A 23,555-nucleotide genomic window follows, 5' to 3' on the forward strand; every position below is an offset into this window, starting at 1 on the left:
TGAAACTAACATGAAAGAAACCAAAGCTGAGGCCTCACCAGCAGCTTCAGGACTAAACATACAGGGCTGGATGCTGAAGACAAGCCTGGGGCTCTTGCTGAAAGAGTTACCCACCTACAGTGGTCAGATAAGAAAGAGGGAACAGAGGAGATCTGAAAACAGCAGAACACCATTTTAACTTTTTCAAGAAGGAATTTTAACCTTTATTTTCACAGATAAGCAAGGCTGCTATTTTCAGTGGCAAATGCAGCCAAGACCTAGAACAAAGTAAACAAGAAACAAACAAACAACAGTGGTGTGTGGTCTTGTAATGCAATATCACAGCACAAGCCTGCCCATGTCAGTCAAGGATAATTCTTCTCACTCCCTGAGCAGACATGTACACCTAAACTTCCTTCCCTTAGTATATCAGAAGAGGATTTAAAATCTAGACCTCTTCTGTATAGTAACAACACACACATACACAAAACACTGGATACTCCCAGCTTTCTTCCTCCCCCTGTAACAATTCAAACTAAAAGTCTTACTGAAAGAACTGTTTGTCCCTATCACTCCTCAGGAGTCTGCACCATGCTGCCAAGCCAGATTGGAGATGAGTTGAGTGCTGCAGCTGGGGATTAAACACCTCCATCCACCCACACTGCCAGCTCTGAAGCCTGGATTTTTAAAATGAAGCCCTTGCTGCCTCCTCTGTGCCTGCCTGGCACCTATCAAAGGATAGGTGAAATTTCTACAGATTATTCAGAATCAGATTATCTAGAAAGCACAAACACATTCCCTTACAATAAATCCTAGCAGCTATCATGCTTAAAATTAAGTGGCACACACAAACAAGGGGTTGTGTCCATCAGCCTAGAAAAGTCCTGCTGGTGCCAGACAAGTCTTGCTACACTGAGTGTGATCTTTTTCTCTTAGGGAAACTTGCTAAAATGCTGGAACAGACTACTGTGAACAACATAACTGGGAAGAATCATGTATTAACTACATAAACAGTAAAACACCTCAAACTGACCTTCAGGTTATATTCTCTTTGGTAACACTGCATATCATACAGTGATATGCAGTTTTCATTAAGATCTGCCAAAATAAATCAAACAAGAAATACAGTACAATACTGGAACAAGCAGGAGTAATAGAATTTTCAAAAATCTTCCAAATGGAGATGGTTGATTCTTCATTTTCAGAAATCCATCTAATTAAAAAGAAAGAAAAGAAACACACAACAAAACAAAAAAGCAGGTAAATTTTGCATATGCACTCTTAAACTCTCAAATAAAAGGAACATGAGAAGTTCTAATACCCCCGAAACCCACTTGAAACTGTAATAGTTTTGCTCTGTACTGCAGAAGTACACAGGTTTCCCAGTTTCCAGAACTGCATGAAACACGTTACTACAATAAAATAAAATATATAATCTTTGTGGAACAAATGATACCTGGTGGTATTTTTTAAATTAATTCAATATTGTTATCAAATCATCATCAAGGAGTACATTTGACTCCAAGCATTTTTATTGTTTTGAGAACTTTTATAGCAGCATGGCTCGTGTTAACTGGTGCCTATAAGGAGGTTTAGAAAACAGAATAAGGTTAAGTGAGCTTAGGTTCAGGTAATAAAAGGACTTTCCATTCCAAAACCTAACTTCCCACTTCTAAGTTAAGTTACTCCATAAAAATTAACAAATACGCAAGATCTAAGAACATTCAGATGTCCAACTCTGGGCTCAGCCAGCCAAAGGAAAAAGCAAGATTTCTTACAACAGAAAGATGAGAAATTTTTTTTGTCCCATTACTTCCTAATTATTTACCTACTTCACAGCTCCCCCTTGTGATGAAAGTAAAAATGGTTATAGGTCATCATCTCTTCAGCAAATCAATAGAAAATAAAACTCTCATAGAAACAATTATGACTGTAAAGCCTACACAGCATTAAAAAAAATACAAAAATCACGTGACAAGGAAAGCACAACACAACTGTGGCTGTTAAAGCCTTATTAATTGTAAATACTTTCAAGCGTAAGATCATGGGGTATTTTTGGATGAGTTTATGTCCATAGCTGCAGTCCTGCAAAAGTCAGTCAGTAGATAGGGGAGGAATAGGATCCATCTTACTAGGAAGGGCAAGGGATCTTTGGCAGCAAGCTGGCAAACTTAAGTAGGCTTTAAACTGAAGAACTTTGGTCGTGGGGGCCAAAATAGCAACACTCATTACATCCAGCTGGAGAACTAACTTGGCCAATCAGAGCAGTAAAAAAGGTTCCTCAGCTACCTGCCATGCTGAGAATCAGGTCTGCCACCCTGCAGGGTGGGGATTCTCCCCCTCTGCTCTTGTGAGATCCCACCTGGAGTGCTGTGTCCAGCTCTGGAGCCCCTCTGACACAGGAAGGACTTAGAGCTCTTGGGAGTGAGTCCAGAGCAGGCCATGAAGATGATCAGGGGGCTGGAGCACCTCTCCTATGAGGACAGGCTGAGAGAGTTGGGGTTGTTTGGTCTGGAGAAGAGAAGGCTCTGAGGAGACCTTATAGAAGCCTTTCAGTATATAAAGGGGTCCTACAGGAAAGCTGGGGAGGGACTTTTTACAAGGGTGTGTAGTAACAGAACAAGGGGTAATGGTTTTAAACTTGAAGAGGGCAGATATATACCATATAAAAGTAAGAAATTCTTTAGTGTGAGGGTGATGAGACACAGGAACAGGTTGCCCAGGGAGGTTGTGGACACCCCACTCCTAGAAGTGATCAAGAAGAGACTGGATAAGAGTTTGAGGAACCTGATCAAGTGGAAGATGGGGGTTAAAATCAGATGATCTTTAAGGTCCCTTCCAACCCAAACCATTCTATGATTAGTAGGAAAACCTGTCTTTTTGAAATTTTGATTCCTAGAGGCATCTATAAAAGCTCAAAGGGCAGCTGAATGCCAAACTTACAAATTTATGTTATGCTAACCCTTTCACAGTGAACTCAGCCAAACACACATAATGGCTGAGATTATTTCACACTCTCCATCACCATGGGAGGGCTGATGTTAGGCTGTATGTAAAATCCTATCCTGTATCTCTGCATACTTAACACAATCTACAGTCAGTCTTCCAGACTTTTTTGGTCACTGACATTACTTCCCAGAACAATGACTGCACCTGAACACCCTATAGGCATTTATTTGTACATTTATTGTATTAGCTCAGTATTCTGCTTTGTCTTGCTGGGCTCTGCTTCTGTTACACTTCTACTGCACAGTTATTCTCTTCAAGTTAAGGCTGTGCTTAGGTTTGTTTCCTGCACACCATAGTGACACATATCAGCATCTGACCAGAATTTTGTCTGATAAGCAATATTCAGTGGGTACATCTATGTATACCTGGACACATAAAACTATCAGCATAAATACTACTCATCTGGGAGAAGATGGTATCAATCAAAACCACATGGACTCCTTGATATCACTGGTACTGAATCAAAAATCGGAGCATCAAGAATGTGATACAGTTTGGGGAAGAAACAGCTACAACAGAATAAATATTGTACAACTGGGCAGATCGTGTTTGTGGGCAAAAGTGAAGCTGGAGCACTGCTAAGAATGTACAGGACAATGTGAGAAACTTGGCAGTGGCACACTGCTTAATGGCCCTAAAGCAAGCAGAATACCAAGCTTTACAGGAGACTGAAACAAGTGCCAATGCAACCTGAATTCTGGGCTGTGATTTTAGCATTTAGCTGCAGCTTCCTGCAGCACCCAGAGCTGTGTCATCATGTAAGGGAGGGAAAAACTAACAGACATTAATCTTAACTCTGCTTAGGTCTTAGCTAGGTGCTCTAGTCCAGAGCTGAATCTCATTCATCAACCAGAAATCATCAATTTTTAAAACCAAAGTTGAGCCTGTGCTGCAATTTCTTTATGACATGCTACACAGGGACTGGCCATCAGGTGTCACCTTTGTCCGGAATATGTACAATGACATTCTCCACCAAGTTAATAAAACAGTTCACATAATAAAAACTCCATAATACCAAATTCCAGAGGGTGCATAGAGCTAGGGAGCTAATCTATTTATGGATGTTCTGCAAAACAGATAATGACCCTTAGAAACCACTGTTTCAGTGGATTCAGACAGATACTTCTTGCTGAACTTTAGACTGAGTTACTTACTGGTCTAGTCAAGCTATACAGTGACACAAATTCAAGTGGTTTTATTTTAATATATTTCTGTAGTCTAGAATACTCACTTATTTACACTGATTTTCCCACCCTCAACTGGGGGTTGATTTCTCTAGAATGACAGATGTTCTCTCCATAATGGAGCTGATGGACAAGCCACTTAAGATACCTTTGTTGTTTTTCCTCACCTCCAGCAGAGCATCCACAATTCTGTCTCTATATTAATAAAAGAAATAATCATTTACATCACAGTTTTGCAACATATTTAGCACTGAGTCACCATGGGTACTGAATCAATTAGAAATCCAAATACTCTCACCTGCTAGCCTCTGGATGAAGTTTCTGAAGTTTCTTCATTAATTTGGTAAAGTTGCTCAAGTTCAACATATTAGGTGGAATAAAGGCATCATGGGAATTTGTGGATAAAGGAACAGTTGTTTTCTGCAAGGAATTTTCTCCAGTATCCTAGAATTGCATCAAAATAAGCAAAAAGTGAATTTGCTACATGTATTGTACAAGTAATACAACATATCTTTACTATTAATAAATATTTCTGTTATGGAAAAACAAAAGTGACAAACACAGATTCAGATCAATAAATTATTCTAATACAACCAGCAATGTTACTCAACCTGTAAATTAGAAATAAGACTACTACATGCATTAATGTGTAACTGACATTCCTGCTACTTTAAACTAGATCTGATTTATACTTCCCAGGAGTACCATGTCTAAAGTTAAAATTCCCCAAAGGCAGCATATCTATATAGTTTATGAGAGCAACATCAGCAATTACTGACTTTGCCCTATTCTCCAAGAACAAGCCTGTTGGAGAATACTACAGATATACACATAGATGTTTCCTACATTTTTCTTTAAAAAAAAAAGTTTCTCTTCCAGTATCTCAGAATCTTTCCTGCATAAAATCACATGGCAATCATGAAGAAAAGCTGTTACAAGTGGTAAATCAAAAGAGAAGAGAAGCAGGATGAAAAGTCTAATGCACATTAATAGGTTACCAACGAGCTAAGGATTAATTAAGAGATGGAGTATCAGTGTATGACACAGGGGCAAGTGAAATGGTGCTCTCAGTCTTCTGCAGCATGCCAGAAATGTATTACTAACACGACACACTTTCCTATCCTAGCATCACTCTACATATATTAAATGTAACATGTTACGGGGTCAAGAAGTTTTATGGCTCTTCATCTGCCATATAAAGGAGCTTTAGCAATAATTATTTACCTGTAAGTAACTCAAACAAAAAAACATACCTTATCCTCAGTAAAGGATTTCCAATCAGGGCACTTTGTATCTGATGGTACTTGAGTAAAGCAAGAAATTTCTGAAGAAGTTATGGGAAGGAGATGTGTTTTCTCAGAAGCAAAGGTGGCATCAGGTCCTTTCACAGACTTGGAGGCTGAAGCAACTGTTTTACTTTGATAATTTCTTTGACTCTTATCAACAGTTTGGATTTCATGCCAAAGCTTATTTGCAAGAACTTGGGGAACAAAGCGTTTATTCTCCAATGAAATATTTACAAGTTCAACACTTAATGGTTTTCCTTTTATTTTTTTCTGATTCATTTCCTCCACAGCTAACTTGGCCTTACTAGTGTCTTTAAAGGAAAGAAACACATGTCTAAGGCATAAAATTAAAAAAGAAAAGACAAGAAAAAATTAACTGAGTAAAATAATGTATGAAGGTTATATCAGTAAGAACATGATAAGTTTTCTTCTACCGCATATTAACTGTACCTCCATTAAACTCAACAAAAAATTTCAAACTCCTTAAGTTCTCCTAAGATGAGAAGCTGCCTTTGGAATGGCAACTTTTTGTCAGCATACCTGTTTCTACATTAATTACTGAAACAAATCAATTAACAACTCCCCCCTCTCACCCATTACTCATTCACAGACAGAAAAAAAAAATCTGAAACAAGTAAAACTGATGTATTAATATACCTGCAATTACTAGAATTCACAGAGATAATAGTGTCAGCAATCTGATACTTCTGGAAACGTGATCTTAAGTCATCCTACAAAATAGAAGCATATTTGGTTGTAAATGTATAGTACAAAAGAAGTCAGAAAAGAGGCATCACTACTATTCTGTAGCAGTAAATATGTAAACTGTAGATAGGAGCAGGCATACCTCTGACACTGAGGTGCTTAGGCCACCAACACGAACAAAAGAACACACGCTGCCACTCTCCATTATCTTTGCTTCTAAAAACAAATGTAAGAAAGCACTGTTACTAAGTAGTCTTGCTTCAGTTCAAGCTGTAAATTTCACAAAGTGTAGATAGAAAACCTTTAAAAAATCTTAAAGAATAGAGTATTCTAACATAAAAATGAGCATACTGAGATGTGGAACAGTTCTGTTTATGAAAACACTTTCCCCTGAGTATTTACTAAGGTTTGAAAGAGAGAAGAGGCACAATCAGAGAAAACAGTGCTCTGAACTAACACGAAGCACTGTTTAAGCATGGGCAGCTGTTGTGTTAAAAGGAGTAATGAAATTTGGTAGAAAATAAGCCCCCTTGTGTTCCAGCTAACCCTCAGATATTAGAGGATCTGTGTGCAGCTGGGCTTAGATTCCAAGTGACAGCCAAACTTAATGGTCTGGTCATGTCCAGTCTTCTACAGGATGATCATGGCTCTGGGGGCATTACTGCATTACCATGCTATCCATCCACTTGTGCTTGTCATCAACTATCACTGCCACACCTTAGAGTTTGGTCACGTTCAATGAAATCTCTCAAAGCCAGATTAATGAACAGTGTAATTTACTGAAGCAACAGTGCACATGCTCTTTGGATTGCCAGTGATAAATCCACTGTCTGTAAAGAATGTTCAAATACCTCGGTTATGAGTAATACAGCCTGGCCAAAAATGCATAAAGAAAGTGACTCTATGCCCAGGGAGGCACTTGGTCCAGTCAGGTGTTCAAATCTTACCCAAAGGAGCCCTGATGGAGAGGAAGAGAGGCTTAGCCTGTCAACTGGTCCCAGAGGTCATGGTTGCCCTTGTGATGGTATCTTCCCCAACAGCCTTCCCCCTGCTGGCTTTTTTTGTACTATTTTACCTTACAGGTGGAGGCTGAATGACTCCACTCATACACACCTTTATCATGACTGATGCAAAGTTCTCTTGCTTCACATTGAAAGGTATAGACTAGAGAAAATTCAGAGTGCATGCTCAGCCAGGGGTGGTTTCACCTTTGAGGTGGGTGGCTTTTGGGGATGAAGGTGTGTTTTGGTATTACAATGCGAAAAATTCACTTAATTCACATCTTGCCAAAAGGTGGCAGGTTATTGGCTCAGGGGTATCAAAAGTACAGCTGGTTGGTCCCATAGTACTTTCAGGATCCACTGCTGCCACAGAGTGTGGCTGCAAGTGTCTCCACTCTACTCCACCTCCACACAGTTTCTCTTAAAAGTTAGCACACCAAGTCCCCCTGATGTTGCCAACACCTAGGTTTGCCATGATAGGAACCTGTTGTACATTGGCTGCATTCCACCTGCTTCAATGCTGTAACTTTCCTTAAAATGTGACTATGATTTTAATTCTTAAGTCACCTCACCTCTAGGAATTACTGCAGTTATTCCACAGCATCATAATGTCAGTTTCCACCACAGAGCATACAAGCTCTCTGCTTTCAGCTCACTAGGACATCTAACCATGCCCATCACTGGGACCCAAGTCTCCAAACACACACCATTCCCAGGTGATTCTTAAGAACTTAAGCTACTATGGGGAAGGCAGTAGAAAAAGGAGGAAGAGAAGTACGGTACCACTGTAGGTTGAGTTTTCAAGGAAAAATAAAGATGAAAAGGACTTTGTAAAAGCACTCACTACAAAATCAACAAAAAATATATATATGAAAATCCAGCTACCACTTTTTCCAAGTTTACTGATGCTTGTAGAAGGAACAGAATACTCACACACCATCAACAGGTACAGCAGCTTAAAGGACATGACCTCACCTCCTGAATCAACTGTGTCTTGTTTTTCTTGTTGTTTTTTTGTTTCTTCAGATACGACAGAAAAAGCTGCTACAGACAATTCCTCTTTAGCATCAAACCAATCTTCATTCCCTTCTTCATTTTTCACACAGCCTTGACAGTTGAAAATTCCAGAGTGTTAAAGTTCAGACTGGTGTACATCATACAAACACAGATCAAATTTCTTTCTGCTCAAGAGGATTCCAGCTATCTCCATAATTTGATACAAAGAAATGACACATACTAGTTTTCATTTCTGATTTAAACAGCAAAATTTTCTTTCAAGATGTAAAGCATTAGAAAGAGCTGAAACAATATTAAACATTCCCCCACAGGAAGGACAGCTGAGTATCTACAGGTGCTTTACATAGGGTTTGGGGGTTTTTTCCCAACAACTTAATTAACAAATAATGTAACATTTGTACTGGAAACAGATCACTTACCATGTTCTACATTCTCCTCTTTATATTGTTCTTTAAATGTCTTGGAGGAAATAGAATCACCTGGCTGACCACCAGCAGTTACACACACAACCCGGGGATCGTCCTACAAATATGCTTCAGTTATTTCATAGCACTTGGCACCTCAATATACATTATTTTTCTGAGCTTCAGGATATTAATTAATTAAATAGATAAATTTTAAAGTTAACCTACTGGTTACCTTCAAGAACCCCCAGGTTATTTTGGTTTGGAAGGACCATCAAAATTCTGGTCACATCAGCTACATTTGAAATTACTGGCAGAGAATCCCAACTTGAGTCCTAGAGAATGTGACTGTATTTGCATACAGCCAAAAGGAGACTGCTTCACAACATTAACATCTAGGAAACTCATTAATGAAGAAGTCCCTACCACGTTGACAGATATTTTTTTTCCTTGCAGTTCTGGTGCTTTGACTTCAGCTTCACTTGTGCCTGAAACAGAGCTAAAACAGGTGCAAGACTTACACACAAAATATGGCACAACAATTTAAAATTCTACAGTGATACCAAGTACTCTGAAATATTAGAAGTTTCCAAAAACTCACAGTAAAATATATAAAACTTGCTTCATTCATATTAGCCTAAAATGAGAAGGGTTTTGACACCTGCATTTTATAACAGCAAAGGGATAAAGTTGGGCTGTCTTTCCTTTACACCTAAATGACCTTGTGTGATGTTTCAATGTGTCTTTTCAAGTTGAAATGTCCATGCAGTTCTTGATTAAATTTAATAATGCTTAGCAAGAAATTTGAAAAAAAGGTTATCTAGCTGTTTACGTGATGCAGCAAAACTTATTGCCAGGTTTGTTTTAATCTCCACTTACCTGAAATAACTCAACATTCTTAAAAATGTAGAAACATATGAATGCCTGAAATATTAAGTTATTTTTCTGTCGTTGTTCATAATGGAATTTTAATTCTAGGAGAACACCTGAAACACCTTGTACATCTAATATTATCTTTGTTGGCAGCAAAGTCTTGTTTTGGTGTTTGGTTTGGGGTTTTTTTTGTGGTTGTTGGTTTTTGTTTCTTTTTTTATTATTATTATTTTTTTCAAGACAGACAGCATTTGGATTAAGAAAAATATTTTTCTGTAGAAGCAGGAAACGGGGAAAATTACGAGAAATAAAGGAATTCTAAGTTTAAAATCTTTAAACTCACTTCTCATTTATTTTTAAAAACCATAAATGATGACTACTTACTCATGGCAAAGCTCCTTTCTGAATAACTGCCAAAGAAAGAGAAAATATTTCTCTTAATTTACTGAAGAAAACAATTTATAATAAAACCAAAAATCAATTAGTAAACTACCTTGGAGGGGACATAAGAAAAAGAGACTGGGAACAAGTTCATCTCAACTGACAGCGGTGGAAGTGCATCTAAAGGTATGCCCATTTTTATTTTTGTTCTCATACTGATGTATTTCTTCTTTAGCTCTTCCAAAACCAACATGAGAGATGAATCCAATTCAGTATTTACATTTTGCCTGCTAAAATATGTAGAAGAAAATAAGTTGAACTTAAGGAGACATTTATCTTACTGCTTCCAGAACTGCTCAAACATTATACAGTGTTCAGAGATTCCTCTGCTTCCTGCAAGAAGAGGAACTCACCCCCAAGGCCCAGAGTCAAACTGCTCAGAGCCAAACTTTCACAGCACTACTGAATGTTCTCTTGGACCCCCTCCTAAGCTGTGGAGCAGACACCAGGGTAAGGAGGGTTTAGAGCTCTCTGTGGCACAGTAAAGTGTTCAGAGGCAGGGCTCCTTGGGTGAATTCCAGGTTCCTTACAGGGTTAATGCTTTATAAACCAGAGACTCTGCAATCACCACCCCCTTCCTGCCTTCTTAGCCGTCCTGCACCTCCTCTTTCTTCTTTGACACTTCCTCTCCCTTATGCATCTTGTCCACTCCTGAACATTCTCTGTTCTACTCTTTCTGCACTTTTCCTTTTGTATTTGACATTCCTGGAAAGAAGCTGGGTGTTGCTGGGCCTCAGAGTGCTACAGAAAATTTTAGGCTGAAAATAACTTAAGACAATGCAAACTCTTTTGGACAACAACACTAAACTATAAACACTACTACAAACTATGTATAGGCTACATCAATGATATTTAGCAATTAATGCCTTTTAACCAAGTTATCCACTTCACTAAAAAGTACATGCCTGATAAAAAAAGTGTTTTCCTCCAAAGCTGGCTTGCAAATCTTCAAGCAGTGCTGATAGCACATCTGATAATGACAGTTCAGAATCTGCAGTTCTGCTTCAATTGCTCTCTGCAGTATTTTTTGACAGCAGCTTGATGCAGAATTCTTCACAGCTTCTTTGTCAACATGTATCAGCCTTTAAAATAATAATAAAATCTTGAAGCCCTTGAATCACTATTTTACATTCATTATGTTTTATTTTGTAACATGTAGCTTTTCAGCAGCTTTTTCTGATATAAGGAAATGAACAATAAATAAAAAAATAAATCAGTTCCTGTTGTTTACTGCACACAAAAAATGATGTCTTACAGTAGCTTCAATATTGTAATAATCCATAACTGAGTAGCAGAAACTGCATGAGCATCATAATCTTTTTTTCTATCAAAAAAGTGGTGTGGTAAGAGCAAAAAGAACCTCAGAAACTCTGTTGATCTACAGAACCACCTTGCTTCAGTCACAGAATAATTTGAGTTGGAAAGCAACTCTGGAGACCAGTAGTACAACCACCTGTTCAAAGCAGGGCTAACTTCAAAACTAGCGTTGTGGGTGGGTTTGTTTTTTGTTTTGTTTCAAATCTTCCAGAAAGGAGACAGTATCAATACTGCTCTCATGGTTCTTGTACTCACTTAAAACTCCCCCATTGTAATTTCTCGGTTTTTGCCCCTTCAAAACAGACCTCTGCAAAGAATCTGACTCCAACTTCTCAGCAACCCACCACCAGATTGCCAAGAATGGCAGGGAGGTTCCCCACCTTCTGAACCTTCCCTTCTCTGGGCTGATCCAACCCAGTTCCCTCAGCTCTCTTCACACATCAAGCGCTCTACCAGCTCCATTCACCATCTCCATGGTCTTCCCGTGGGTTTTCTTTGGTCTGCCAATCTCTTTCTTGCACAAGGCCCACAGCTTGAGATACCTTTCCATATGCAACCTCACAAGCACCAAACTAAAGACCCAACACCTCCTTCCATCTGCTGGCTGCACGCTTGCTAATGCAGCTCAGGATGTGATTTCCCTTCTTTGCCCTAGGACAGCACTGCTGATTTACACTCACTTTGTTCTTGGCCATTTTGCAACTGTAGACAAAGGCCATTTTAGTCTTCCTACAACTTCAGGAGATCTTCAGCTCCTCCTTTTTAGAGTGACCTTGTCCAGGTCACTCTAAAGGACAGCCTGACCCCCCAGCATAGGAGCTGCTGCTCCGCAGTCATTTAGTCACTCAGTTTTGTTAAGTCACAGATAAACTTTCAATCATGAAAAAACTTACCCAGCATCTAGAATTCCAAACCAGGAAGAATTTAAGACCCACCTGTCAGTGTTATTATCACTGCTACAAAGCTCACTGTTTGATTCCTGCTGTTCCTAAATAAAAAGTATTTCAAAAGTTACAGATTAGCATTTGGATAGACAAGTGCTCAGCAACTTAGTTAAAAAAAAAAAGTTATATATATCAAAATTGTTCAGATGTTGGTTGCTTTATTTTTAATTACCTGAACTTGTGATCTTCTTTCAGCTGTTGCAGTATTGCCATCCGAGTGTTTTTCCATTCTGTCATTAAATTGTGACAGAATTTCCTCTGTACTACTGGCTCCACACGACCCATCTGGATTACAAGCAATGTCTGCACAGGTTTCACAAAACCATCTCATGGCTCGAGATCTGTTCATCATTGTTATCTCTGTATTGATAGCCCTGGACGAGACACAAACCTGAGCACTGGTACTTCTGCTTGTTGTAAAACAAGCTCTAAAATCAGAACTCACATCAACAGCCTGGTTAATCGTAGAGTCACTGAGAATATTTTCCAAGTTTCCATGATACTCTGGGGTCAGACAGCTGGTATTTCCATGGGAGGATTTATCTGCAACTTCCACCTCAAAAAAGGGATTCTCATCAGTGACAGCTGCTGAGACTGGAAATTGGGATTCAGCATCCTTTGCAGTGCACTCAGTACAGATGGCACTACAGAGGCACACACCAGATTCTTCACAACTGTAGAAAAATGAGTGCTCTGCATGTTTGCAAAATGGCACGGCTACTGCAGGGGCCCTATCCAGTGCTGACAGTAAAGGATTGTCTTGCTTTGCTGAGATGCTGTGAGTGTGTCTGTCATTGTTTTCACACACTTCTCTTGTAGTTGTTTCGGGTGGCAGTGTACTATCAATCACTGAGCAATCTTTCACCTCTTTGTTTCCTAACCTGTCACATAAAAACATGTTTGGGCAGACCCTTTCTTTACTCACACAAGAATGACTTTCAAGCATGCTTCCACACTCAATACTGTGATACTCTGTCTGCTCTTCATCATCAAAAATTGAGCCATTGCAATCTGGCAGAGACACGGAGTCCTGAAGCAGGTGGGGGAGCTCTGGCATAGCAGATTCCAGGCAGGTCCAGTCAGCTACACCATTCTCAGGAGCAAGAGAACAATCTTCTGACATATCAACAAGATTTTGTTCCTTTGCCACTGCACTCCCTGGAACTTCATGTACTCTCTCTCTCCTGTTTGACATTTCAACTTCCATAGTTTTCCTTTGCTCAGAAAATGTACTGGAGCTATTTCTGTCTTCAAAATTCTGCTTGTGAGCACGGAGATATTCAAACTGTGTATCTTCACCTAAATGGCTTTTTCTGCAATCATCAGATAATCCACAATTAAGGCATGTATCATCACATGCTCCTCCCAATATAACAGCCTCTTTCTTGCTTTCACCTACCTGTGCACAGCGAATTCTCTGTTTATTATACACTTCACTATCTGCAACTAAAGATGAAAAATCTTGCTATTAACGTTGCCAAAGCAGACACATACAACAGATGACTTCCCCCCCCCGCACTTTTGCCTTAAAGACAAGAACCACAACAGCTCCAGGGATGCCCTAAGCAAATAATAACCTTGGTTTTACTACTAGTGATGCAGCCAGATGCTCAAGAGCTGCCAGGTTAGTTGGAAACCGTTTCTGGCGTTAAAAGGGGAGGCCCCACATCGCCGTGCACTGGGGAAGAAGGGTGCCCCTCACAATACGCCAGTGCCTCCGTTGGCCCAAGGGGAACACCCAGACAGGGAACGAGCGCTCACCCCGGCGGCCGGAGGGGGGGCATGGGGGTGGACTGAGCAGCTTTCCTGCTGCCCAAGCTAAGTCGCCCTCCTTCCACGTCCCGGAAGGCGCTGGTATCAGCGCCGGTCCCGCAGCGCCTCTCCCCCACCTCAGCGCCAGCCGGGACAGAAACCGCTTCCCTCCCAACCACCGCCCAACCGCCAACCGCCCCTTCTCTCTGACGGGCCCGCCCCGCGCATGCGCCCTCCGCCTGTTGCCCAGGCGGCGGTTCCGTTCTGTCCTCATGGACTCGCCGTGCGCTCTCGGGGAGCCCTCGGTGCAGCCTGCCCTGGACACCGCAGCCTCCTCTTATTCCATAGGCATTAAAACCTACCGGCAGCTCGAAGGCTTTCCTTCTGAAGGAGCGGACTGCAGTCGGGATGAACGCGGTGAAGCGGAGAACATCGCTCGGTAGACGAGCAGGTTACCTTTTTTAAACCTATGTGTTGTAGTTACAAGGTTGTTTCTGCCCCCTGCACCTTCCTTCAAACAAATACACGTAGGATTTTTAGCAAGTGTACTGCTTATGACACACTAACCCCCACACCCATTAAACCAATTGTTCACAGTACTTAAAAGCAGACACGAGCACTGACCTCCTCCTCAGTGTATTTCATGCACACGATCTCAACAGCAGCGCTCATGAGAAGTGTCAGATGAATTATAAAATTGACTCAATTTTGATCGATCAAGTTGTCTCCTGTTGTGGAAGATTCTCCCAAGGAAAGTCTCAACGTGGTAGAGCAAGTGCTCACCATATAAGTGGAGCATTAATCTCATTAGCAATACCGTTCAGATTTCTCTTGCTCGAGCAGTGTCCCTGTGCCCTCTCCCCCCCCCCAAGTGCATTTGCCAGTAGTATTTAAAATGTTTGAGGGTATGGCTCACGCTGGTGCCCTTAATCACATAAGCCCCCAACTTTGTATATTTTTACAAGCAGTTGATTACGTTTGTGTATCTGCAGCAGCAGTATGTTAAAAAGGAAAACGAGCCCATTACAACAGTATAATCCAAAAAGTCTGTATTTTCCAAGATAACTTTCACCAGTAACACTGTCATGACAGACCACTCCATAAAAAGTAACTAAACAAATGACATTTTTATTGTCAAGTTCTGCTTATGAATTTCCTTTTCCACATCGGTATCTCCTAATAGATTTGGACTGGAAAAAAACCAAAACATTTTGGGTAACATTCCCTTTGCAAACAAATTATTTAACATTTAAAAATAAACCAAAGGATAGCAATTTTAAATACTAACTCTAGGAAAACCTGTCCTGGTTCCCCCAGGAGCTGCTTCTTGCCATGCTGCCACCACCTCAGCTCAGCTCTGAGCCAACAGGCTGGGTACTGAAGATCTCCCATTTGGAGATCATTAAAAGGACTGGGGCATATGCTATTATTATTGTTAAAAGCCCTGGTACTTGTACATTCTATAGAAGAAAACATAAAATAGTTGGCAGTAAACCAAGCAGTATTTTTTCTCCCTTTATTCTACAGCTAAGTCCTACTGAAAGTTAGGGGGGGAAAAATGTCTTCAACATTCAGCTACTTCATCGCACACAAAGATTTCTACCAAGAGCATATCCAGATTAAAAAAGACATCTGATTTCTGTCACAAGGTTAATGCTTATGGGGTGTGAGATGCAATCTAATTTCAAAATAATAAACACATCATTTCTTGTTGAGCAAACAGTACTTTTTGCCTTTTGGAACAACATGTAGTTGCTAGCTTGTTTCTCCTGAACCTTGCCAGAAGAGAGTTTTCACTGCTACCACAGACAAAAAGATGACTGGTGGCAATCACACACTTTATCATCAGTTAGTAAGATGTTGTTGCATTCTGAAAAACCTTTACTTCATTTTTTAGGCCTCAGAGGCTTTGTACACCAGAAATTACACAAGTCAACCACAGAAAATTGGAAATAAGTGTCCACAGCGATTTTGAGGTATTCCACATTCCATGAGAAACCTGGCTCTGTACCTGAATGTTCCTCTGAAAAACAAAAAACCCAACCAACCAAAAAAACCCACAAAAAACAAAAAACACCAACCTTCAACAAACCCATAGCCAAGAAGACCCTTCTTCTTCATCCTTTTTTAAAAATATTAATTTCCATACTTCATTCCTAAATTTCCAGGTGCACTCAGATTAAGAGAAAAGTGTTAATTTTCTAGGCAAACCAGAGAAACACATTCAAACACTGCTTTTGGTTTATTTAAATTATGAAGGTGCTCTAAGAAGATACCAGCGATCCCCTTATGTTTAAAATAGTAGAGGTTTACACTCTTTTCTCCAGTCTGTGAGGAAGAGGCTGGGGAAACATCTGGACTGGAGAGTCTGTAAGATACAGTCTCCTGTGTCTAGATTTGGATTGACAGAACCCTGTCTATAGAGGCAATCTTGAGAGAAGGCTATGCCTGTCAAACAGGAGATGCTGCTTCATAGCTTGAGCAGGTTCCCAAGGGACTGGTCACCTGCCTTACTCACCAGCTTTTCTGAGGGCTGAAGGAGGAAGGACAGCTTTATTCTTCAGGTAACTGCTGTTCTCCTTTGTGTAGTACATTCAGAATAATTTCCAATAAACCAGAGATGCAGTGCTAGTTGTCTATAATAAACTACCTGAAACATTTTTATTGGTTTTGTTGCTTTTCATGAAAAGTGGAAAACCTTTACAATGACCTTTAAAAGGAAATAATTCGCTACTTGTATACTTGTAGAAAAAAAGTAGGCAGAAATATTTTCTAAAGTGCTTTACTTACCAGTTATTTTTTTTTTAAATTATACTAGTATTTTGTAGCGACATACTTCCCTAGTAGTTCATGGACCAGTAGATAAGTTTCTGATGCAAAAAAATCCATTATATACCATAAGTGAATGACACTTGCTTTGACAAATGCACTGAAGTGAGTGATCTGAGTGCAAAACCCACCACTTCTAAAAACACAGCCTTATGCTGGTTTATTAATGCAACTTTACATCCTTTAAAAGTAGTTTACTTCAAGACTAGAGATTAAATAATACAAATAAAAGTTGAAAATTCAATGAAGCTATTGCCTATTTACCCTGAAATAAAACAGTCTTATGATTCAACTGGTGCAAAAATCCCTCCAAACAGCTTTGTTTTACTGGCAAAGTCATTTAAGGTCACTTTTGCTTCCAAGACCATCTTCTTTCATGGTTTTCGCTGAAGGAGTTTTGCTTTGTAATGGCTTGTGGTTCCACAGTGATTTGTAAATGAAAAACCTACTATGAATAACTCTACCATCGTCACTATATTGCAGATACCATCATGACAAAGTCCAAAACTTACAGTGGTTTGTTTTTTAAAATTTTCAGCAAGACAAAATTCCAGTCCAGTTCAAGTGTTTTCTTTGAATGCCATATTAAATGGCAATAAATGGCTGCTGTGCCTTCTGGATGAGAACTTAGTATGATGCCCGATGTGCTTTTTACATGGTAGGCAGCTATTGTACTTAAAATGTACCCCAAGAATGGTGCAGAAGGGCCTCCAGAGGCACAGCCATTTGGATCAGCTACTCCTGTGTATATAGTGCAGTAGAGGTTTGGGAGAACCACAGCTGAGTGGCACGTAGCAAATGTTGGTGTTTTCTGTTCTCTGAAGGCATTAGATCCTGGACAGCAAGAGACAGAGGCATCTGCAAGGTTGTTCTGATGTTGTCAAGCAGTAGGAGCCTCTGTCAAAAAGAGGTGGTTACTGCTGAGACAGTAAAGCACTCCGGTTGGCTTTCATCTTCTCCAGGCGTTTTATTAAGTGACCATTGCTGACTTCAAGCTCTTCAGTTTTATCCAATGCTGAACGAAGCTGAATGAAGGAAGCAGAAAAAAACAACCTGTAAGTTTTGCCATGTATTCCCTTCCCACAGGTAAAGCAAGTTTTTAGAATTAACAACACTAGCTGGCCAAATCAATGGAATTTCATTACAAGATAAAGCAGTTCAAAATTCCTAGTAACACAGTTAAAAGTAAATGTGTAAGAGCTTTGGAGGCCACACACACAGATTTTTCTAAACAGTGCTTAGAATTTATGGTATTTGAACAAATAGCTCAGAATTGACTTGAATGTCTGAGGCATGGATGCTCAGAGATACCTGCTGGCTGATAACATGTATGTCTTGCTGCCTGACTTTTGTTTCTGGTTCCTGGAGCCCCAGCTACAGCTGTGATTTTGGTGTCTTGGGGCAGGGCGGGGAGAGGTGGGCTGCACAGAGCAACATTTATAGGCAGCAGAACAGAAGGAGTATTTAAATCAAAGAGCCATGCTGAACAAAAACTTAGGAAGTAGATGGGGAAAAAAGCTGGCAAGCAATCTGAAGCTGTTTGTAGCAGCTGCTTGGAGAGAACATGAACTTTGGTAAGACAAAGTCAAAATTACAGACAGCTTTAAAATAGAGTTTAAATAGAGAGAAACATGGACAGTCTGTGAATGGGCACACTAGGGCAACTTCTGCATGAAGAGACCAACAGAGCAAGAAAACCAGGCACAGTAAGAACAGTTTGCACCCATTCAGCACTCAGTTCAGCCCTGTAAGCTTGAAAGTTTAGATTGTCATTCCTAGTAAGGAATAAGTAAATTTTAATAAAGCACCCAAATTAAATCTGACAGCAGGATTTCTGGCTTTCTACTGCTGTGTTTTTGTAATCACAGGTTCTAGAAAGATCAGTGATTTGTATTTCTAGACCCAGACTTTGCAATATGCAAAGTAATGAGCCTTCAAGTACAACAGAGGATAAGGACAGCAAAGCAGAAATAGGAATTCATATTGATGAATGTCAAGCCAGGTGAACGTGGCTGCAAAGCAGCATGCAGACCTGAGTATCTGAAGGTGCTTTTGGATTCAAGCTGCACAATAAGAACTTGAGTTTGCACCAGAAAACCAACTCTGGTACAAATCAAGGCATTGCAAGCCTGTAAATGGCAATGGCTGTTCACAGTTGTGACTGTTACTCCAGTATGAGTACTGGAAGCGTGGTTAAACATTTATAATTAATAACTAAACCAAGACATGTATTCTTTGTTCTGCCAAGAAGAGTAGTGCCTCGTCTAAAATGCACCAGACTGACCTGTTCCCTCTCCCTCCCTGCCCATACTCTATAAAGCTCCTGCAGACCCCAGCCCCTCCTCTCTTTCTGCGCTGCTGTTCCCCTGCGCTCCTTTACCCCCAGCTACCCACTTGCTCTTCAGAATCCACATCCATCGGGTGCTGGGAAGAGCCCTGGAGCCCCCTCCTGAGTCGGCCCTGCCCCAAGGGACCCTCAGGCACCGATCCCTGCCGGCATCGACATCGGGTTGTATATATATGTTATATATTTGTTTCTTATCCCATGTGTTGATGCCTTTCCCCTGTTCTAGTAAATCTGTTTCAGTTTTGATTTCCAACTTAAAGTCTCTCATTCCCCCCCTATCTTCACTTGGGAGGGTATCAAGGATGTGGCGGGGCGGGGGGGGGGAGAGTGGTAATAGAGGGCAATTCTGTCCTCCCAAACTCCTAAACCATGACAGAATAATTCAGAGCAGGCTGCTAGCCCACAGCAGTTTGTGTGTAGCCTTACCTCTCTCTGTAGTTTGCGCTTCTCTGCTTTCAGTTCATCTTCTACTTTTTCAGCATTTTCAGCAGCAGTTTTGTATCGGGCTACCTGACCTTCCAATCGTATTACCTAAGGTGAAGGCAATTTTTCTGAATTAAAGGCTGTGCCAAGAAGTTACTCTGAAATTTCACTCTTCCGTTAGTAGTTACGCAGTAATCAAGACAGATGCTTACTGTTCGTTAATAAAAAAATGTATATTTTGAGGGGGGAAAAAAATGTACCATGGAAGCCAGGCCATATTAACTTACTCCAGATGTTTTGTTCATATCCATGTTTAATGAGCTTACAGCAACAAAAAATACACTAAGTTTATCTTAGCAAGAGTATCACTATCATACTCTAGACAAGGGCAAACAGTCAAAACTGAGTAATCTTGTATAAAATTTATATAGACTACATAGCATGAGCCATTTAAACACTGTCAATAGTTAGGCATAAAAAAGTATTCTGAAGAGTTCACTAAATGCTCTCAATATACCTTTGTTTTTGAGTGTTTTTCTTTTGGTGAAGGTGAATAATACATTCATTCTTGCCCATACATAAAGTATTTCAGTCTTTACAATTTGAGTGAAGTAGCCCTGATGGGCCAACACTCCTGGATCTTATTCTAAGGGAAAATCACAGTAAGCATGATTTCATATAATAAAATACACTTTCTCTTTGCATTCTCACCATGCCTAGACAAACAGAACAATCCCAAAACTTACATTCTGCTCCAGTGCTGTTATCTCTTGCTCAGACTTTGCTAGTTTAAATTTGAGATCACTGATCTGTCTGTTGGCATCTCCTAAAAGAATTACAGATTAATCAGAGATGTCAGAACACGTGTCAACAGTGTTTTCTAACAAGTTTGTAATAAAATTTCTATGCTACAGGAATCTGCTTGTGACAGCAGTAGGGTAAGAAATGCTCTTTGCCAAAAAGGTGCCAACAGGTAAGATCTATGCCCAGTCTTGCCTGATTCCCTTCTGACCACTATAAAGCAGAATTAACCAGGAACTTAAGCCCAGCTCTCTCGGGGACTGTAAAGGAGATTTCCAATTGCAATCTTGCTCAAAGGGTAATTGTTCCTCACCTCTGGTAGTAGTGCATGGCTGGCTCTCAGTTTGAAGCTCCCTTAGAAATGGAGGCTTCTTTTTACTTAGAGCCATGTGGTTATTGTACAGATACATTTTCTCCCTTACATGCAGGACACAAAAGTTATCTTAAAATCAGAATGTAGCTCACTTTGGAGGTCAATCATGTGCATATCTGTCCCATTTTCTAGAACTTCATATTCTGACTGCGTATTTTCCATCTTTCCGTTCTTTTGTTTTTCTTCCAGTTGTCCCTTTAATTTTTTAATCTGAGTGACACAAAATAGTTAGAATAATGGAAAATTGTGGCTCAGTAGTTAAACACATTCAAGTATTACAAAACAAACTATTTTTTTTTTTAAATTACAAAATAATTTCTTGGAAATTCTTTTGACAAATAACTGATCATATTTTAAGTATCACTGCTTATGCATAAGACCAAACAGTGGAAGAGGACTCTTTTATTTTAAGAGCAATAAATGTGCTCTAGGAACATGCATGGAATAATTCTTTAAAACTGAAAACTGTTTTTCACTTTGTGTGAAATCTCAAGGCCAAAGATACTGTCCACAAATGAAAGCATAGACCATCCTGCAGAGAAACAGAGGAGCTATATTTTTTGCTCTACATCTGCTATGGAATATCATGGTACCAGCAATAATTACTTTAATTGCTATTTGCTCATCTTCTCCAGCACTTCGTTCCAAATGGCCCACAGACTCAGGAAGGCTTACTCTTGGAGATAAAATTTGCATCTCCAATTTCTCTATCATATTTGATTTTCCTTTTGGCTTGGTGAATCTGAACTATTTTATTTTTTCAGAAGCAGTCATGGAGGAGTTTAGGTGACCAAGGACACTGTGACAGGCTAGCAACAAGGAACAGTCACAAAGGGTGATTCTCCCCTTGCATCCTCAGTTAACTTGCAGGAGAAACGTTTCAGAGGAAGAATATAGTGGCAAACAACACCAGATCCTCAGCAAGAGCAACCCAGCACATGTTGTGGAGGGCAGCAACACTGCTGTTCTATGCCTTGTGTCAGGGCTATTTAATGAACACAGAGATTTCAGTTTTCCTGTGATTACCTGGTCTAGTAAAGATTCTCGTTCATCAATGAGTTTCTTCAGCCTGTCTGAAAGAGAAAACGGAAAGTTTAACGCTGATTTGACACATTTCAGAGTGCATCTGACTTAAGACTGAACTGTTAAGGTTAGTGAAAGTAACAATGAAGGTAGTTATGCACCTACCACAGGAAATGATGCCACAGACAGGGCTGGGAAGGGGCTGCAGCCAGGGGAGGTTATGTCATTCTCACAGAACATGCTTGTCGCGGCAGTAGCAGCATGCAGCTGCATGCAAAGAGGCTAATCTTCTACATTAGGTTAGCATGCAAGAACTCTAGGGTCAAACACAACTGCAACACAAGATCTCACAAATCTTTACAGTTTAACGAAAATATTGTCAAAACCTATAATCATAGTTAGGCACATTCTCAGCACTTTAAACCTTAACTTCTTTTCCTAAATAATATGGCAATGGCATTTTTTGTTATCTCCAGTATTATGACCGGAAACACATTTGCCCATTAAACTATTTTTGCTTCAAAAGTGACAGTCTGGTAAAACATTATTTTCTCTTTAATCCTTCAGTCAGTTCTCCTGGTCAAACATCTTGCAGACGAGCAGCAATCTGGACCAAATGTGCTACACTTGAACTTGGAATTACTGCAGATCAGCACTTGGATATGCGTGGCATTCATTAATAAAGTGAATGAGACAACTGGAAAAAAGAACTAGAAATAAGTAACCAAATCACTTATTTTTTCCTTCCCTACTAAGGGGTGCAAAATGTGAAAGCATTTTAGCAGGTACCGTACGCAACAAATCTTAGCTCACAATTTTTCTTATCACTAAAATTACTTTACCTCATTAATTAACAACCTTAGTTTGTTCAGGTACACCTCAACAGAAGTACACTGGAACAGAGCATTCAGATACACTTATTAGAAGAGGATATATTGACCTTAGGCAGGTCTTAACTCCACAAGTCGGATGCATACGTTTATTGCAGTTCTTTTTAGCTTTGGGTCATTGGGTGTTCAGAGCTCAACTTCATTTAAGGTCTGGCCTGTTAATTAAATGGTTAAAATCCAAAGGTCACTCAAAAAAAAGGTCTTTCTTTCTGTCAACTTAAAGCAATTGACAAATTACAGAAAAAAGGCTTGTGGGCTTCTACTAGATAAGTCTGTTGATAGATTCCAGTATTTTCAAAAAGCTTTTAAAAATACAAAACTGTAGTCCTCATTAAAAGTTAAATTTTGAGTAGGCCAAAGCCTTGTGGCTCCCCCTTTGTTCTTGTTAATATATGCAGTAAGGGAATAAAGACTCTGTACTGAATAATGGGGAAAAATGAATTTTTCAAATGAAAGTCCCTCTGTACAGTCCATTAGCTAGGATAAAGGAATCCTGTCCTGGGTATACAACCAGCAGTCACGTTACCTTGGCTTCTGATGCAATACCCAAATACAGATGTTAAAGTGACATCCTCACTCAGCAGTTCTATGCATTCATTTTTTGCTTCTCAAGTCCTATGCTTTTATTTTAGCCACTTGAACAAACCCAACATTGTTACACCTGAGTATTGACAAGGAAAAAAAAAAACAACAAAATACCCAAAACCAACAAACTTTTTGTAAGCTATCACAAATAACAAACATGTACATGTATAAACCTCTTCCAAATAAAACCATTTCACATATCTGTGTGGCAAAAAAGGGAAGCTAAAGACAGTAATCCTGTAAAACACGAAAGATGGGGAAGAAAAATGAAGGGCAATGAAGAAAGAATATAATAAAAGAAAGGAGTCGTAGGTCCGAAAAGATAAAGGAATGAAGTTATGAAGGACTGGGAAGAATAAGAAGTGATGCAGA

The 23,555-nt window shown here is 39.8% G+C and overlaps 3 protein-coding genes across 6 annotated transcripts in view; all 3 read right to left on the reverse strand.

Annotated features, from left to right (window-relative positions):
• Positions 1-172: 172 nt before the first annotated feature.
• On the reverse strand, positions 173-10,163 carry RBM44 (RNA binding motif protein 44). The gene is made up of 11 exons (XM_071747053.1): positions 9,952-10,163; positions 9,843-9,868; positions 9,012-9,084; positions 8,601-8,703; positions 8,140-8,271; positions 6,306-6,379; positions 6,116-6,189; positions 5,426-5,792; positions 4,471-4,616; positions 4,220-4,367; positions 173-1,192 (listed from the first exon to the last, which is right to left on the reverse strand). Exons 1-10 carry the CDS (start codon positions 10,090-10,092, stop codon positions 4,244-4,246), a joined length of 1,260 nt encoding a protein of 419 aa, XP_071603154.1. The 5' UTR covers positions 10,093-10,163; the 3' UTR covers positions 173-1,192; positions 4,220-4,243.
• Positions 10,164-10,743: 580 nt separating this feature from the next.
• Positions 10,744-14,186, reverse strand: LOC139797231 (RNA-binding protein 44-like). Its single transcript, XM_071746214.1, has 4 exons — positions 13,863-14,186; positions 12,333-13,625; positions 12,152-12,204; positions 10,744-10,981 (listed from the first exon to the last, which is right to left on the reverse strand). Exons 1-4 carry the CDS (start codon positions 14,184-14,186, stop codon positions 10,759-10,761), a joined length of 1,893 nt encoding a protein of 630 aa, XP_071602315.1. The 3' UTR covers positions 10,744-10,758.
• A 758-nt stretch (positions 14,187-14,944) lies between these two features.
• The window catches only part of LRRFIP1 (LRR binding FLII interacting protein 1), a 99,375-nt gene continuing 90,764 nt past the window's right edge, over positions 14,945-23,555 (reverse strand). For 3 of the 4 annotated variants that reach the window (XM_071747048.1, XM_071747047.1, XM_071747045.1), the window contains 5 exons: positions 21,712-21,758; positions 20,778-20,895; positions 20,258-20,337; positions 19,515-19,619; positions 14,945-17,766 (listed from right to left, as the gene is read on the reverse strand). In XM_071747048.1, the coding sequence (XP_071603149.1) occupies positions 17,656-17,766; positions 19,515-19,619; positions 20,258-20,337; positions 20,778-20,895; positions 21,712-21,758 (461 nt within the window). In that variant the 3' untranslated portion in view covers positions 14,945-17,655. Of the gene's footprint in view, positions 17,767-19,514; positions 19,620-20,257; positions 20,338-20,777; positions 20,896-21,711; positions 21,759-23,555 lie in introns of those variants that run through there. The other variant, XM_071747046.1, reaches the window with a different exon arrangement.

Source organism: Heliangelus exortis, chromosome 6, assembly GCF_036169615.1.
Source record: "Heliangelus exortis chromosome 6, bHelExo1.hap1, whole genome shotgun sequence".
Taxonomy (NCBI): domain Eukaryota; kingdom Metazoa; phylum Chordata; class Aves; order Apodiformes; family Trochilidae; genus Heliangelus; species Heliangelus exortis.

Excerpts from the sequence above, each read along its gene's own strand:
- RBM44 (XM_071747053.1), bottom strand. The coding sequence starts at position 10,092 with ATGTTGGTTTTGGAAGAGCTAAAGAAGAAATACATCAGTATGAGAACA. Across the intron at positions 9,869-9,951 it reads TTTCTTATGTCCCCTCCAAG|TTATTCAGAAAGGAGCTTTG; the intron begins GTAGTTTACTAA and ends TTTCTTTGGCAG. Across the intron at positions 9,085-9,842 it reads AGAAAGGAGCTTTGCCATGA|CTCTGTTTCAGGCACAAGTG; the intron begins GTAAGTAGTCAT and ends CACCTGTTTTAG.
- LOC139797231 (XM_071746214.1), bottom strand. The coding sequence starts at position 14,186 with ATGAGGACAGAACGGAACCGCCGCCTGGGCAACAGGCGGAGGGCGCAT. Across the intron at positions 12,205-12,332 it reads AAAGAAGATCACAAGTTCAG|GAACAGCAGGAATCAAACAG; the intron begins GTAATTAAAAAT and ends CTTTTTATTTAG. Across the intron at positions 10,982-12,151 it reads AGTGATAATAACACTGACAG|GCTGATACATGTTGACAAAG; the intron begins GTGGGTCTTAAA and ends ATTATTTTAAAG.